Source organism: Apostichopus japonicus, chromosome 3 (genome assembly GCF_037975245.1).
Source record: "Apostichopus japonicus isolate 1M-3 chromosome 3, ASM3797524v1, whole genome shotgun sequence".
NCBI classification, from domain to species: domain Eukaryota; kingdom Metazoa; phylum Echinodermata; class Holothuroidea; order Aspidochirotida; family Stichopodidae; genus Apostichopus; species Apostichopus japonicus.
This window is the reverse complement of record NC_092563.1, coordinates 7,927,359-7,945,605: the sequence shown is the minus strand read 5'-3', so window position 1 is coordinate 7,945,605 and position 18,247 is coordinate 7,927,359. Positions and strand designations below refer to the sequence as shown.

Sequence of the window (18,247 nt, the reverse complement as noted above, 5' to 3'; positions counted from 1 at the left end):
CCAGTCGCGAATGGAACTAGTTGAAACCAGTCGCGAATGGAACCATTCACGAATGGAATTATTCAAAACCATATCAGACCATTCAAGATGTGGCCAATTCCCAGTATGAAAAACAACATTCAAAACCATTCATACTATTCGCGAATGGAATTTCTTCTTTGGATCGAAGGCATTCTTTAAACGTACATTGGAATCGAATAGTGGCCAGGGGTGGATTACTTGTATATCAATAGAGCAATTATTACAGTTATACCATTATTTTGTTCAAAAGAATACCTATGGATTATGTACCAAGTGAAGTAAATCAGAACTTTTGTGCAAACGCCAGACCCACTGATGACGTTGAAACCAGTCTAGCCAATAAGCTTCGCTCCACCGCATTCTTTTGCTGCAGTCGGTGGTATAATTCCGTTTGAAATGCTGACTAAGACATTCTATATTCTCTTAATTAGAAATGCAATTATTGGAACCAAAATAGTTCCACTCTTCATAAGGCTTGGGTTTTTCTTTAGCAACTTGCTATAGCAAACTGATATATGTGACTAGTGAGAAAGTGCAACGCCCTGTACCGCCCTATAGCTGTACCGCACTATCACAATAATTTTCCTGCTTTACGTTTTAATTTTGCTTCCAGAAACTAAAATGGTAAGTGGTTTAAATGCCCTTTTTAACGGACTGCATGAATGAAATACTTTACGAAAGGAAGAAAATGTTTACGTGGGTTAAAATTTGTACTTTTCTTTAAACGCGGCGGGTGGGGTCACGTGTTCACTTTTCACTTAAAGTGAACACCCAAACACAACTAATATTCGGCCAAAGGGTATTTTATTTGTTTGCAAGAAATATCGGCCAATTGAACCTTAAGTCACTAGATATATTATGACATACTTTTTTATCAACACATGGTCCTCGGTTTTGCTTGGGGAAGTTAGATATTGATATTTCCTCATTCTTTGTTTTGTTCTGTTTATTATGATTTTGTTTGTTTTGTTTTTGCAGTGAAGTGTGTTTGCTGTTCCGGACGGATGTCAATGCATGTTAAATGTAATTAACTGGTTTAATGTTAGTTTGCATTTATAGTAGCCTAGTTTAGTATGTTTACACTTGTTTTGGAAGGTTAGTATTTTCGTTGCCGCTGTTTACGTGGCGGAACTTAGCACCTTGTCATTTCTCAAAAAGAAGAATCAATTAATTAAAGCCGCTTTCCATTGGCTGGGGTATCTTCCTTTAACTCGAGTAATAGTAAAGCCATTCTCGTTTTGACTCGAGACAAATAGGTCACCTTCGTTTTGTCTGGAGTGCATTGTGGGTTGCGGAATCTAATATTGAGGTGTTTATTGTCAGTAAATTAATTCATCGAGTCTGAGTATGTGAGCTGACTTTGTATAACACTGATAACGATTTTATCATATGTTAAGTTGCCAATGGTCTTTTCATAACACAATACATTCATGCGATACTCGCGTACACCATATCCGGTTTTCATGCAACAATGATGAATTTTTACAACTTTCGCGCTCCAAGATAATGGGGTTCAATTTCCAGTCACCCTTGTTGTACTCTTGTTTACTCCACCTGGTTGCGGAAGTCGAAATTATATGAGAGATTGGTCTTGGTGTTTTTAGGCTAGCGCATATCTATTTAGCATGTATTTGAAGGCTAGAACTGCCAATGGTAAACCACCTGTACACCAACAAGCAACTCTCTTCGCTACAATCTTACTCCCGTCAACCTGTTAGCACCACTTGGGAGTGGTAACATATACAGACAAACTTCTACAGCGCTGGTGGTCTTAAGTCCTAGGGCCTAGCCAATGTGGTGCTGGTTGTGGTAGGTCCCGAAGGCTGTTCTGGAGAGTCTTATGTAAATGCTATGGTCGGTAGGTTAGCAAAACGTTCAAAAACTTAATAACATGATCTTTGCATGAATTTTGTGTAACTTGGGAGATACTTGATATATATTATATTTGCAAGGAGTAATCAAACGGCCTATTTAGCCACTCTAAATACTTTTTTCACAGGAGGTATGTACCCTGGTTATATATACCATTACTAGAGTGAGATTGAGCCATACAGTAGGTCCTAGGCTATTTTCGTTAGGAAGAAGATGTATGGGAAGGGGATGGTTCTGTACTTTGTATCTGTAACAACTTGGTTAGCAACACCACATGTTGTTTGGTGAGAGACTTTTAACTCGCCCCAGTTTCAGGTTAGACAGGAATGAAAGTTTAAGATTAGGCCTAGTGTCCACTGACAATAGATCATACAGCATTTGTTGAAAGTTTATGACATTGACTAGAATGCACCCTAGATAGTTCTTAATGTCTAATGATTATCACTGAAATGATAGTAATGATAATAAATCAAATTCATTCACTCATCTTTGTCATCCCCTTCCAAGGCGCGCAACTTTGCTCCGCCAGCTGTGAGTCAAGTAAAGTATTTGCTGCAGTGTGTTTATGCACAATTATGTTTTCAAGAAGCTTAACATTATTCAAGCAGTTCCATGAAATTAATTTTGGCTAATTGTTCTGCAACTTAACTCCATATTTTTTTTTCTGGAATCTCTTTTTCAGATTCACTAATGAGCCAGAAACCATTATTTGTAGAAGCTCCGTCATCTCACTTGTATTGTCCAACATGCAGTGACATTCTCAGCGATCCTGTCATCAGTGTGGCATGTGGCCATACATTTTGCCGGGCCTGTCTGTGCAATTCAGATGGGACGGTTAAGGTGACCAATTGCCCCGTGGACCAGACATTTATCCAAAATGGTACCACTGTCGATAACAGGTACATTGATCATAGGCGTTGGAGGTGGGGGGACTGTGGGGGCTGCAGCCCCCCAACCAATTATTTGTGTGAAAATTTGGGCAATATGATGAGAATTTTTCGGGCCCCTACTGAAAGAAAAATAATTTGCAATGTGTGTTTTCAATGGTTAAACTGATATTTTTATTGTAACGACTTCCTCAATAATTATAACCAATATGGAAGGGTATACACGGCAAATGATTGTATGTTATTGGCAAGCGATGTAATAATCTATGCTTGCCTATATGATATGCACATTAACATGTCAATTTGGGTATATTTTTTGGGCAATTCATTACAGCCCCCCCAAATCAAATTGGGCTCCTATGCCTATGACATTGATCAATTAACAATAACTATAAATGGGTCATATTGAAGAGATACAGGGACAGAATTCGTCGACATCACAGAACAGATTTCCCCTTTTCTCAAATTGACACCTAACCATCACAGTATGTCAGCAATACCGATGGTTCTTGACAGGTGAACCCCACCAGTCTCGGCTAAAACCGATATTATTTATTACGCCTCTGATGACAGAAGACTCACAACTGCATGAACCACTGGTGTACAGCACATAGTTGCATGAAGCATGTTAGAGCTGCGGCGTACATAGCTGTTGGGACTTCACACCTTCTCACCTTAATATACAGTTCTATTAAAATATCCTTGTGCACATTTCATGCATTGATAAATAGTCCATCGAATTGTGAAATATTGATACTCTAGCTTTTAACACATCGCTCAGAAGAGATTTTCATCATGATGAAGCTAAAGTCATGGTTATATGCCAAGACGCATTAGTTTTGTATTCAACAGAAATACTATGAGATGGTTTATGTAATCAGCTATAATATTCCATTTTCTCCCCTGGTTTTTTAGGGCTATCCTTTCACAGATTCAAGATCTGAGAATATATTGCAGGAATGGAATGAAGCGATTGAATTCTCGAAATGACACTGTCGTGGTACAAAATGGTTGTCCAGAGGTATTGTCGATAGCATCAGCCGCTACTCATGTTTGTCAGTTTGACGATATAGAATGTCCAAATAGCCCGATCTGCGGAAAGTTCAAGAAAGGCGAACTGGCGGATCACTTGTCATACACCTGCTGTTTCGTAAGCTGCCCTAATAAAGGTGAGCTTGTCGATATATATATATATATATAGATATATATATATATGCATCTCCACAGGACAAAGAAGAAGTTTAATAAAATGATAATCATTGGTGCTGTGATTTAAATCAGAACAGAATCGATTGAAGCTTTTGCAAGAGTTAGTAATTGACAGATAGTTTTACTTGAAGTGGTTTACTTTGTTTAATACTAATCGTATTTAATTATGCGGTGCATTCAAGGGTTCCAGAGGGTGGGTGGAGGGGAGGGCGATGTTGTCACATGTGCTATGTCCCTAGCTCACAGGATGGCCTTCCACACTAAAGCAATTCAGTACTCTGTCAGTAGGGAACCATAAACTTCTGCAGTGGCATGTTGTAAAACTCATCTTATTTGACCTTTTGAACAGACTGGTGTTATTTATTTTGATAAACTTTGAAATCTTTTCTAGCTGTTTTACCCCAAGTTATGGATAGATAGGGGTTTTTGAGGGCTTAAATTTGAAGAAAAAAATTCTGCCCAAGACATTACCCAATTTCTTGAATTCCAATTGCTAGTCTTTGGTGATAATGTTTTTTCCTTTGTTTTGAAGGTTGTTCCCATCATGGGACATTAGCTGATATCAGGCAACATCAAACTACCTGTCCATTCTTCATGTCACAGGTGAGTGTCATATTTGTGTTAGTTATTGTAATGATGTGGGATTGTAACAGGATATACTCTATGTACTGATATTAGGATATATGCCACATTTGATCAAGCAACGTAACTACAGATCCTGTAGCGAATCATGCAAATGAAACCCTATAGTTGAAATATAGATATGGTAGCTGCATCTAATAGCTATAATATACTTTAGCTGCACTACAGATACCTTAGCTGCAATAACTGTCCTATATAGCTACACAAGTTTTCTGTAGCTACAATAGATATCATATAGCTGCAAAACGTTCATTAGCTACAACAGCTATCCTATAGCTACAAAACTATTATATAGCTGCAATAGCTATCTTATAGCTGCAAAACTATCTTATAGCTACAAAAGCTTTCGATAGCTATGAAACGACTATATAGCTATCCTATAGCTGCAAACCTATCATATAGCTACAACATCTATCCTATAGCTACAAAACTATTATATAGCTGCAATAGCTATCTTATAGCTGCAAAACTATCCTATAGCTACAAAAGCTTTCGATAGCTATGAAACGACTATATAGCTATCCTATAGCTGCAAACCTATCATATAGCTACAACATCTATCCTATAGCTACAAAATTATCATATAGCTGCAATTGATATCCTATGGCTGCAAAACTATCCTATAGCTACAATTAATATCTTCTAGCTGCAATTGCTATCCTATAGCTGCAAAACTAGCATAAGCTAGAACAGCTATCCTATAGCTGCAAAATTATGCTACAATTGATATTCTATAGCCACAAAATTATCATATAGCTACAATCTATATCCTATACAAAATTATCATATAGCTACAATTTATATCCTATAGCTGCAATAACTATCCTATAGCTGAAGAAAGACCCTATAGCTGTATTGGAAATTGTATTGCAGTAGCTGTAAAGAAGAGATAAGCTGTAAGGAGATAAGAGAAATGCAATATTGACCTATAGCTGCAACAGACATCAGATAGCTGTAATACAGTAGCTGTAAAGAGATATTATAACATGAGAGACTGAACAGCTGGAATGGAGAGTCAGTAGCTAGAAGACATATCCTATAGCTACAATAGAGAACTTTGTGTAGTTTTGAGTTGCTCAGAGCTGTTTCCTTACATAAATTGGATTGATGAAGGAGTTTTTACAAGTTAACAATCTTAATTTTATAATTAAACAGAAAACCATAAAACAGAAACAATAACTAACCGAAAAAAGAATTCATTTTCTACTTTAGTTATTTTGACTCTTTCTTTCTTCCTTCTGTTTTCTCTTTAAAAATTTTAAATTTTCAGCTGAATTCATCGATCAATACCCAGACAAATAGTGATGAAACCATTACGACTCTGTTTAAGAAGATTGGTGATCTGGAACAATCGAGGGCTGTAATGGAGCAAAGTCTAACAGAGCAAAGAAAGTAAGCTGAATTACACTGAACAGGGAATAATTGATCAAATATGGCATTGTCAATTATTAAATTGATATACGATCGCTACAAAGATGTGTCGCACGTTCTCGCCCATCATGCCATGGTGTTTCATAAGAACAAAATTCTGAGCCTTCCAAACAAATTTGATGAAATCAGTCCCTTATTTGGGGTTTTTACTTGCCTTGTTTTCTGTTACTTCGTTTGTTCTGTACAATGCAAAACCATTGATAGGAATTTTAACGCATAAACCACTTGGTGTTTCCTCTTATCGTTTCAGTTGAATATTATAAAGACATTTTTTTAATTTTTTTTTTATTTTTTATTTACCAAACCTCAAGTATTCACTATAAAAAAAATGCCATAATTGGAAAAAATGTGGTGTCTGTGCATTTTCGTTCTTTAATGCATGACCAAAGAAAGTGTTTTCAACATTTTGGATTCGTAAGACATTTCACCCGGCTCCTTCACTCAGCCCCCGTTCCACGTCCTCCCTCACCTCCAATTGTCTCTCTAAATCGTACTTTGGTACATTTGCTAGCTGGTCTTTCTTATATATTTGCTTTCAGCTTGATACAGACTTTAGAAAGAAAGCTAAAGCTACTGGAGGGAGAAGTCCAGTCCAACCAGAAGAGGTTAGATGTTGCCTCCGTTAATAGACAGAGACCAAGAACGTCTTCCACGAATCGTGGTTCGTTTGATCTATTTAGACATTTCTGTGCCATGAACTTTGCATCATTTCTGGCTAATTAAACTATGCAACATTCACACATATCTGATAGTAGGTTTTTTTCATGGTGAAGGCTAGTGGTGTTTGATGGTGCAGATCGAGTGGCAGTGCTTGATGGTGCAGAATAGTAGTAGTGGTGGTTGATGGTGCAAACTTAGATTTTAAAGGTGTAGAATAGTGGTGTTGGATGGTGCAAGGTGCAGGATCGTTGTAATAGCTGATGTAAGAGTGATGGTGTTTGGTGATGTTGGGTAATGGTGTTTGATCATTGATGTTGCAAAGTAGTAGTGTTGAAGGTGTAGAAAAGTGGTGTTGGATGGTGCAAGGTATTGGTGTCTGATGGTGCAAAATCGTTGTAATAGCTGATGTATTAAGGGTGATGGTGTTTTGTGATGTTAGGTATAAATGGTGTTTGATGTTGCAAAGTAGTAGTGCTGATGGTGTAGGGATGTAGTGTTAGATTGTAGTGTAGTGTCGTGGTGTTTCATGGGTGCTGAATACTAGTGTTTGATTGTGTAGTACTGTATGTTAGTAGTGTTTGATGGTGTTGGAGAGGGGTGTTTTTGTTTCCCTTATTTTGTGCATGCCAAGTAAAGTAAAATCGTAAAATTGGCATTTGAAGCGACATTTGCAATTGTAAACAAGTTGGATGAATAAAGATAACATTAGTTAGCTATTTAAAGTGAGGTAAGTTTCAAGTTTTGTTGGAAAAAGGAGGAAAAACCATTATTTTTAGATGTTGGTGTTATTGATTTTAATGTTGTTGATTAATTATCTCAAGGAATGTGGGCGGTTCGTTGTTGGGAAGTCATAGCATATACAGTGTGTGGCATTTATCTTGCTGTTGATACCCACAGGACAGAAACTTAGTCTCTCTGCCAGCTTCGAGAGTCACCTGTGGAGCAGAGAAGCCTGGCACTTACCGTTTGAGTTCAAGTGTATCGGCACTTTGAGGTGAGCATGCCGTGAAAGTGTCCATTTAGCTATAGGTTGCATCCAAAAACCCGCTGTTTGTACTGAATGGCAGGTTTTTCCAGTTGGTTAGCTGAGTGATCAGTCCCATCTTTTCGCACCTTAGTTCAGCTGCCTATATTCGTCTATTATGCAACTCATCACACAGCTAGTAGTAGCCAAATCACTATCAGATCAAGGCAGACATTGCAAGGTGTGAACAAATCAACTCTTCCAAATGCACCAGTCTGTTTGCAGGAGAGATAAAGTTTCAGTAAGTTGAGGTCAAGAGAGCTAAAAATGCACAACCTATGGTTAAGGGACTAATTCTCGTCATGGGTTTTCAAAGAAACTCTTAAGACACAAATTTCATTTGGACATTTTATAGACAGGTAAAATCCACTATTGCCTGTGTGAGTTGTATATTTCTATACAATTCATTTAAACATTACAGGCTCATTGATATAAGTGGCTGAAAAACCTAGCCTAGCACACACACCAGGATACAAAAATTCAGTAAGAAAAAACAGAAGACAATTCCAGATAGTTTGGGTATTAAAACCTCCTCTGCCAACACCAAGCAAAACCCCCACCTCACCCAACCCCCACCACACCCATACCCCACCCGCACCCCCACCCCCCATTATAAAGACTTCATTACAAGTCCAAATTTTTCTGGTGATTTGATTGCCGTCCACAGTCTTGCCATTCACAGAGACAAACTTTACTCCTCTGCCAACACCAAGCAAAACCCCCACCCACCCACCCAACCCCACCCCCACCCTCACCCCCTCATTATAAAGACTTCAGTACAAGTCCATGTTAACCTGGTGATTTGATTTGTTTTCAGAGGCCATCAAGGTGCTGTCCACAGTCTTGCCATTCACAGAGACAAACTTTACTCGGGAGGCTCAGATTGTGTTATTAAAGTTTGGAATTTATTGGGACTTAGCAAAGGTTGTGTCCAGGAACTTAGGGGACACACCAAACAGGTGAGCTGTCTGTGTGGTTACCCCCTAGTACTCCGTATTACCCCGTCGTTACCCCATATCACTTTTCAGTCACACTCCGGGTGATGCATTCCACTAGTAGACAAATCGTTGATAGCAGTAGACTTGGGTAGAAGGCATATTAGTCAAAATGTACTGACCAGACTTGTCCAGTGTGTGCCGCCTTTTTAAGAACCCCTTGCTGTGTATTAAACTGATAGTTGTACTGCGAGTGATGTATTCCACTAGTAGACAAACCGTTGATAACAGTACACTTGGGTAGAAGTCATATTAGTCAAAATGTACTGACCAGACTTGTCCAGTGTGTGCCTCCTTTTTAAGAACCCCTTGCTGTATATTTAGCTAATAGTTGTATACCGGGGGGTGCTGTGGCCGAGTGGATAAAGGCGGTGGCATTTGAAGCAATGAGGAATAGCAATCGGGAGGTTCTGGGCTCGATACCCGGCCGGGGTCATAGTAGAGTGGGTTTTCCATCCAAGAGCAATCTATTGGTTTTCCCATCTGAAATGACTTTCTAAAATTGAAAAGATTCCAAATTTGAGTTAAAATGTTGCATAGGAAGCGAGTCGACGTGTAAGTTGTAATCCATACGCCCTTGCGGGTTTCTCCCACGTTTGCGGTCGCTTAAGCGTCGTAAAAATAACTGCTGATAATAATAATTATTATTGCTTTGTTATCAACAGGTGGTGGCATTGGTAGCTGGGCAAATATACCTCTACAGTGCTGCCCTGGACAAGACCATACGATGCTGGAATTATGAGACTCCGGACACTGATGTTAAAATTATCAAAGTGAGTGAAGTACTGAGTTTTAAGCTGTGATATGACCATCATCGTGTGAAAGAGGGGAGGGGAGAGGAGGCAGGGAAAGGGAGGTGGGGGGGGGAAAGGGGGAGGTTGATGTAGTAAAAGAACTCACAGGTTGGGTACAATAACATCATCTTTGTTTACGCACACACATATCCAGGGGGGGGGGTTGGGAGGATGAACAACCCCTATTTTTCAACCCCTCAAAAAAAATTAGACGTGTGATTATAAATACAACCTTACATGTATACCTAATTCTAAACCTAATTTGCAACCTAAACATGCCTCAGAAAAGCACCATTTCACATATATTGTTTTAATCTTTTTCTGAAGACCAGAATAGGAATGTTAGCTCAGTGGTTAACCCCGGTGCCTTTCAATCATAAGGTCCCGAGTTTGAGTCACTCCAAGATTAATGTATGTAGTCTATAGTTACACAGTTGTTGACAATTGACAATTCATAATCATGGATGTAAAATATGAATCTAAGAGACTGACTTCGGTCAGCTTGCGGTTGTGATAAGCCAATGATGGCTTCTTCGCAAGTTCCTGCTTGCAGGAGGATCTAAAATACATACATTCATACATACCACCTTACAAGGGAGTCGGCTAGCTGTAAAACTCCAGGGTCGCACCAGCTCCTTTTCAAATTCCTGGTTCCTTTTAAAAATCCTGAAATCCTGCATATTTTCCTTTAAAATTCTGGATACATTTAAATTCCTAAAATCCTGGAACCTTTTAAAATCCTAAAATCCTGGATCCTTGGTTTTAAACCATGATAGCTATACATCATGTTAATCCTCGCTATTATGTAGTTCTATAGAAAGGAATAATAAATATCTGCTAACACATTTTATTTGGGTTTATACTCACTGTGAAACTGACATAAATTTTCAACCATCTTAATCTGTTACAATGATTGGCAATTAGACAAGACTTCATTTTCACCATTTTTATAGCTATTGTATCATCCATTTTCTTCTCTGAGAGTTTTGTATATTAATATTTTTTTTTTGATGTAGAATGCCCATGATGAAGACATATGTGCTCTCATAATGGCCGGTAGCAATCTCTTCTCATCATCAAAGTCTGAAGTGAAGGTATTAATTTTGAAATTCATTTTTCGATTATGATTTTTCCCACAAATCAACATGGAGTATGTTGGTTAAAGGACAAATCACAGTTTTGTAAACATATACCAGGTTGATAGCTTGGACCTCTTCCATCAATCTTTTTGCCATTTTTTCCACTTTCAATATGTTAAAACTTAGTTTTATGTATTTATTTTCTAGCAATTTATTGATTTTACAGATTACTTTGTTGTTTATTTTGTGATAAAATGCTGTTGTAAACAAAAACGATTATTTTTTTTGGAGATTGACATATCTACTTTATTTGTGGCTAGTAAATTATCCTAGATTTACCAGATACTGAAAACAAAAGAAGCAAATTAAATAAAGTGAAGAAAAATAACAAAAGTCTTTTTGAATCTTCAAATAGATATGGAAGGCTGATACGCTGGAGTTTCTAAAAGCCATATCAGGCCTACATCATTGGGTACGGGCACTGGCTTTGGACCCTCATGAGGTAAGGAAGGGAAACAAATTATTATATGTAGGTTTCATACCAAATTTAGAATGAAGAGTGTTCGACATGTGTGTGGAGGAGGGGGGTGTGGTGGGGGAGGGAGGGAGGGAGTGGGGTCGCCGGTGTGGTGGGGGAGGGAGGGAGTGGGGTCGCGACGCTGAATGCAAATGTATCAAGCTTCTTCTAACCTTCATGTGCTGTTAAGTTTTCATTTTGTGAAAATTAATTCTTAACAGTCGTAGCTCATTTTGAATCAGTTTGGAAGACCATTTTGCAAGTGTGCTAACCATTGTTTATTCTGCATGGAATTAAAGTCTTACTCGAACCCATCACCAGCTTTTGTTCTCTGCTTGATCCCTTCCAATATTACTGCCTTTGTCTGTTTGATTGGGTAATGGTATACAGAGGCATTTTTCAACTGTCAAATCGCTTTTGTGGCATTTATCCATTTGGCATCCCTGATAGGGATGTGACATGAAATGAGCATATTAAACTCATAGAGATTTGGTCACTTGGGAATTGGCTTGCAAAATAAGAGATACGCAAGTCACTCAAGTCGGGTAATTTTCTCTTTTATCTCAACCTTAATATTTCATCGAATAATCTCCTTTCTTGTTTGTTTATTGCAGGAAATGAATTAACTGTAAACATTCCCAATCAGAATATGATTTTGTCTATATCTATTTTTGTGTTTATGGTATCTAGTATGAATCAATTTGATTTTGTTTCCTAATTGTTGATACAATCTCGGTCTCAGAATGGTTTGAAACTGTTTGAGTTCTGGCTTGATGTTCTGTTGTTCAAATTGTGTACATGTTTTCTTTTGTTTTTTTGGTTCAGCTTTTAATATCATATTCTGTTCTTGTTTGTCTGTAGGAGAACTTATACTGTGGCTCCCATAACACGGTGACCGTCTGGGACGCAACCTCTCAGTTCAGCATGAAGAAGAAGATGGACCATTTGTTTGGTTCCGTTTTCTCTCTGGCAGTCTCAAACACCTATTTGTTTGTCGGTAATTGTTTTTTCTTGTCAATAATAATCAAGTCAAGTTAAGTTCATCCGCTGCTCGTTTTGTGTAAAGTAAAGCTTATTTTAATATCCCTGACAGATATTCGGTCAATAGAAATCCATTCAAGGTTTTTGGCTTTATTTGTATAAGTAAGACTTATTCCCCGATCATTCAATGTTTATGTGATATGATTTACATCTGTACTCCATTTAAAGCGGCATCAATCGTCTGTCTGTTGTTTTGTCTGTCCGTTTGTCTTTCAGCTGTCCATTCGTCTGTCCGTCCGTTGATTCGAAACTTGCTTTTCTGTGCAATTATCATGTTCACTATGTAATGCTGTAAGTAGTGCTTGTGCATGACTGTCCCCTCATCTGCATAAATTGACGAATTTGTAAATGTTTTGACCAGTCACAGGATTATATGTCCAATGTCGACATGCAATTTAGGATCCGTATCACTTTTCTGTCGACTGCCCAAGTACAAAGTTGTACAAAGTCTCAAATGGTTGTAACATCAATTCATGTAGGTGTTAACAAACAGCTAACAGTTTTCATACTTAGTATTAGGTTTCTATTGTATCACTCTCATTCCATTTTCAAGTATTATGATTTCCAAACAAGTACATCCGATGGCAATTTTCCTTGCTGAATGAACTACATTCTTTGTGTCAGTAGGAAAAAAGGCAAGTGAGGAACGTAGCGACACTTTGTCCATGAAAGACTCGCCCCAAAATGCAGACATGTAATGAAACAGGATACCTTGTTATCTTTTATCTGGACCTGAGATGTCCATCGCTGATATGTTCACTGTGTTGTGGGTATTGACCATTGCTGTATGTATTGACTGTACACTAGTGTCTAATTACCGATGGTAGCAAGCTGTGTGTGTATTTTCTGGGATCGATGGTGGTATCTAACACTTCTGTTTCACCTCATTCGAAACTAGGTCAGATTACCGGCATCAGACGTTTCTTTGTGCGCGAGTCTTCACTACCTTTAACACCTCCATCTTTTCTGTTGAAAAATTACAAAACAACATGTTTGTATTTTGAATGAACTGTGTTAAATTAACTTAAGGGGAACGTATTAAATCCTGCACTTTTTTAGTCCTTTATGAACTGCACAAAATGTCTTTCCTACTTTCAAAATTTAAATTGTGATGATGACTTTTGGTGTTAGTCTTATAAATTCCAATAATTTTCACTGGTTTAGGTCGTGACACAAATAGTGGGTCGTCTTGATAACGTTCAGAAAACGCCAGAAATTAGTTCTGCTAGATTATGTTTTTGCTACAAATCTTGAAATATCAAGGCAGGGGAGTGGACACGTTGGCTAAAACGATCGTTTTTGGGACGTTGCCCTACTTTTCTTTACATTTCTCTCGCTAGGTACCTACAACCAGAACTTTAAAGTATTTGATGTCAACAGCTACCAATTGTTACACACATGTGTCGATCACATTGGTACGGTGACAGCTATGTCACTCAGTCCAGACCAGAACTTCCTGGTAACTAGCTGCCATGACCGGAAAGTCAGGGTAAGGTTAAGAAGTGATCGTATCAGTATCGAGTTTGCCCTTTTTCTTCTCATGTTTCTTCTTTCCTTCTATAGGAACCGAAAAAAAAGGCATAGTGATCTTTCATGTGACATCCCACCAACTCCTGAAAACCCTTGAACCTCTGAAAGGGTGTGTCGTGCAACTAATGCTAAGCCCCGATATGAATTACTTAGTTTCAAGCCATTCTGACAGTACTGTAGAGGTACGTACAAAATACTGTTGTAACCATGGTGACAACATTTTCTGACAAATACATAGGTTTACCATACGTCTAGATTTCCCGGACTTTTTCTGTCTTAAAGGGAGGGTCCTACTGGATTTATTTCAACATTGAAAAAAAAATTAAAATCTGGTACCATTTTCGTATAGGTATCCTTCAAAATCATTGTTTTATCCACAAAGTGGAGAGCGGGGGTCCTCTCAAACTTAGACCCTCCCAGGCTGTGACCATGGTACCTCCTTTCTTTGAATGAAATATGGTAACCCTACAAATAAAGTCACTGTGGTAACCAAATTACCATATTGACATAATGTTCAAATTAGTGCAAACACTGACGAAGGCATCATTAGAAAGTAGTAAATGACCTAAAGGAAGTAAAGAAGTAAATAACTGTTGTTTAAATCAAATATCTGTAACTTTTATTATTTAATATCCCAGTCTGACCATGCTTTGCCTCCTCAGTTTAAACAGTAGGTTAGGTTACTAAGGTTTGACTGGAAACAAACATTACGAACATTTGGTACCATTGCTTGATATTGCTTCTGTTTCATCTCTCTTAAACACTTCACTGGTCGGTATCTTCGAAATTGGAAGAAACTAACAGGATACAGGGAAACTGATATGTAATCTACGTAACTTTATGATTTTTATGATAATTCACAAAACAGAGGCTTGGCAGCTTTGTCAGATCTCCTATCCCAAAAAATGAAACATAATTTTATTTTCCCATAGTTCCAATGTTCTACAATTTAACTCCTGCTGTATAAATTATATTAGTTGTCTGCATTACTGAATAATTTACTTGAATATTTTGATAAAGAAGAGTGCTACAGGTCTCTATTCTATTATTACCAGTACAAACTTTGAACGTTTCTTGTCGGACAATCATGCCCAATATGTTGGTTGTCCGAACAGCAAACTTGGTTGCCCACCCCCCCCACCCAAAATGATTATTATGTATACATGTATGTATGTATGTGTGTATGTATGTATGTATTTTAGCAGGAATTCACGAAGAAGCCGTCATTGGCTTATCAAAGCCGCAAGCTGACTGAAGTCAGTCTCTTAGATTCATAGTCTGTAATCTCTGTAACTGGACGACATACATTAATCTTGGAGTGACTCGAACTCGAGACATGATTGAAAGGTACCGGCGTTAACCACCTGAGATAACACACCCTGAATGTACACTGTAGGAGAGATGTGTAGGCTTGGTGAATAGAACACCAGCTGTGGGGCTATTACCAATTTTATCATTTGACCTATTTGTGGGTATTATGTTAAGATACAATCTCAGTTTGATGTAAACAACTCCACAGCCGATTTTGAAATTTCTGTTCAGACAACATAACTTTGGTAATCTTGGACGACCGTACTACCATGAAATATTTGCCATGATCACTCATTGGTTTCTCCCAACAATTGGTAGGCTTGTAGACAAGAGTTGTGTTCTGTGCATTTGTATGCAAAGTTATTTAGTATTTAGGAACAGCACCCAACTACACCCTCGAAATTTGTAGTAAAGTGGATAGAAAATTCAAGTACGGTTCATTTAACTTTCGGGACTGGCGATGGGATCATCAATTATTGATTAGCTTTTCTTTGTCACTTTTTTTCAGATATACCACCTGGAAAACTTCTTGAGCATACAAGTTTTATCCCGTCATTATGGAAGTGTTAACTGCTTGGCAGTGAAAAGTTCCAAGGGGCTCCTCTGCTCTGGTTCTGATGATCAGGAAATAAAGGTATGTTTACGCAAGCGTGTTTGTTTACAGAAGACAATAAATTATATTCTTCAGTGGAATTGGTGAGCCAACATTTGATAACATGCATGGTGTACATTCAGTATAGAATGTCAACATTTGGTAACAGGCATGGTGTACATTCTTTATAGTAAACACACTTTCTACATACTGCAACCTGTTTTATTTTATGGTTAGGAGAGATAATCCTTGAACTCAAAATACCAATATCATGTGAGATGGAGGCTTGAATATTATCCTTGTTATACAGACTAATATTTTCTCATTTTCTGCACTTCTTCCACAGATTTTTACTTACTTCCCACTTACCACTCACAGTGCGTATGGAATCCATATCTGAACAGGGTGCTAATTCTCTCACAGGAGCTTTTCTCATCGGGACTCTACCAAACAATCTTTCTTGAAGCTACGTTTAAAGTCCACACTTACCATGTCTTTCTCCTGGGGTTGAGAATTTGGTGTTACTTCAAATGTCATTTTATTTTCAAATTACAGGAAACTCCTCCGAAAGGATCAGCATTTGTAACATTGTTTTGGACTGTTCAGTTTGGTATCACTTTCTTTATATTCTGAAATTTTTATTAGAGATTTATGAATTTTCATCATTGTAGATACATTATTTACAAATACCCCCCCTACCCCTCCTCTAGAGGAAATGATCAAATCAATGGATGAAGAAGAAATGTCACAAGCCTTTACATGGTTTCATGATGTCATTTTTAGGCTTACTGAAGATCTGCTCTCTGGAATTTGAAGGAACATTTGAAATATGATATTCTCAAAATAGATTTAAGAACATTTTGAATTCCAAGACAAAGGCAAAAAGGAATCTATGTGATGGTGTGTGTGTGTATGTATGTATGTGATGCTGTTGCTTGTAAACAAGAGAATCCAAAAAGAGCAATGTTGGTTGAAGTTCATACTTGTTATTTATATTCCTGATAGTAAGAGTACATTAACACTATTGACATGAGTTGAATGTCAACAAAGGTCAACTTATGAAAACCTTAACCGCCGATAAGCTTGAATGATCTCTGAACTTGATAGATAGGTCCAGATTAGTGTAAGAATCTTGCAGATCACTTGAAGTCAGTATGGGTCAACAATTCAAAATATCTTGTTTGCATTGCTGGTTTTCTGTTTGTATTGATGTGTATCATTTTGTAAGCTGTTAAACAAGATGTGTATTTTGTTTTGGAGGGAAGGGGGGGGGTTATTAAAAAGAAGGCAGAAGTTGGGATTACACCAGGGACCTTGTGTTGCCAAAAACTTTGCCACCAAACCATTAGGTGAGACCCTGATGTAGGATTCTTTTCAAATATTTTAAGAGCCCATTTTATGGACTTTAAGGGTGCTATGTATATCTTTCTATTTTACAAGTTTTTTTAAGGTGTTTTTTTCTTCAACCAAGCTCCAATTCTGTATTGATATCTCTCATTAGTTTTCAGTTCTCTTGTTTTTTTGAATGCTCCCTGCATATCTTTTATCGATGCTTTAGCCCTAAAATGCAAATCCCACTATTTTATCTGTTGTATTTTGTTGAAATGAACTATTGCACTACTGCATTCTACTCCAACACTCACTCCTGCCCACACTCTGAAGGAGATCCATGAATAGCTAGAAATTAAGGTCAACACAAAGGACATTGTATCGCTTTAAGTTCTGGTAAAACAGGGCGAAAGTGTTTCAATATGGTGTGTGGTAAATGAAAGAATGATGTACAAATAAGGTATCTGGTCACATATCTTCATAACATCTGTTTTATCTTTATGTATCTTGTGGGGCAATGGTTGTTTTTTAATTGGACCCTTTCAATTGTTTTTGGTGCAATAATTCAACTGTGTACACTGCTGTTGGATTCAACCTTTTTTCTGCTCACCGTTCTATATTTTTTGACCCGTAGCACCAGCAACAATGACAAAGCTGCTATCTTTCACCGGGATTCGTAGCAAAGCCTTCTGCTATGTGATGTAAATGCCCTAAGCTACTTAGATAGATAGCATAGTGGATAAAGCTGACATAAGCACTTTACTAGCACTGGGAATGGTTTTTGTCTACTACTCAATTTTTGTACTAATAAAATAGGGAGGGAGGGGTGAGGTAGGGTACAGGGGGAGGGAGGGGTGAGGGAGGGTACAGGGGGAGGGAGAGGGAGGGTATGGGGGGAGGGAGAGGGAGGGGAGGGAGTGGTTGTGTTTGATATTTTGTTCTCTTTCAAATTGCAAAGTTCTGTATTTTTTTAGGGAGTGTCACTACCCGATAAGCTCTATAGGTTTTTTTAGTACACTTCCTTTCACAAAATTTGTTTCTTATCTCCTATGTTGTTATGTCATACTTATGTTGTGATAAAATAAATGAAATGAAATGCGGTAGTAAATGTGCTGTGGGCATTGCCAGTTACCAAAATGGGAGGTATTTTGCTCTTTAATAGTCTAGTACACTGGGTATGTTATATATGAATAATGTAACAAGTATACTAGTATAGCCACATGACATTATGTAACAAGTACATTGGATGTATTAGGTATAGGCCAATCATGTGACATCCGTTACGTAAGAATTGCATCGGGTAAGTTAGATAT

The 18,247-nt window shown here is 37.8% G+C and overlaps 1 protein-coding gene across 5 annotated transcripts; it reads left to right on the top strand.

Annotated features, from left to right (window-relative positions):
- The first annotated feature begins 1,533 nt into the window (after window positions 1-1,533).
- Window positions 1,534-16,284, top strand: LOC139961911 (E3 ubiquitin-protein ligase TRAF7-like). Of its 5 annotated transcripts, none has more exons than XM_071961598.1 (15): window positions 1,534-1,883; window positions 2,576-2,792; window positions 3,696-3,949; window positions 4,522-4,592; window positions 5,902-6,023; window positions 6,602-6,723; window positions 7,620-7,716; window positions 8,564-8,705; window positions 9,407-9,514; window positions 10,552-10,629; window positions 11,030-11,116; window positions 11,993-12,128; window positions 13,513-13,661; window positions 15,522-15,647; window positions 15,952-16,284. In XM_071961598.1, exons 1-15 carry the CDS (start codon window positions 1,868-1,870, stop codon window positions 16,003-16,005), a joined length of 1,779 nt encoding a protein of 592 aa, XP_071817699.1. In that variant the 5' UTR covers window positions 1,534-1,867; the 3' UTR covers window positions 16,006-16,284. The 5 variants fall into 5 exon arrangements, with proteins under 5 accessions (XP_071817699.1, XP_071817690.1, XP_071817722.1 ...); XM_071961589.1 differs by lacking the exon at window positions 13,513-13,661 and adding an exon at window positions 13,736-13,884 and having other exon boundaries at window positions 1,535-1,883; XM_071961621.1 differs by lacking the exon at window positions 13,513-13,661 and adding an exon at window positions 13,736-13,884 and having other exon boundaries at window positions 1,536-1,830.
- Window positions 16,285-18,247: the final 1,963 nt, after the last annotated feature.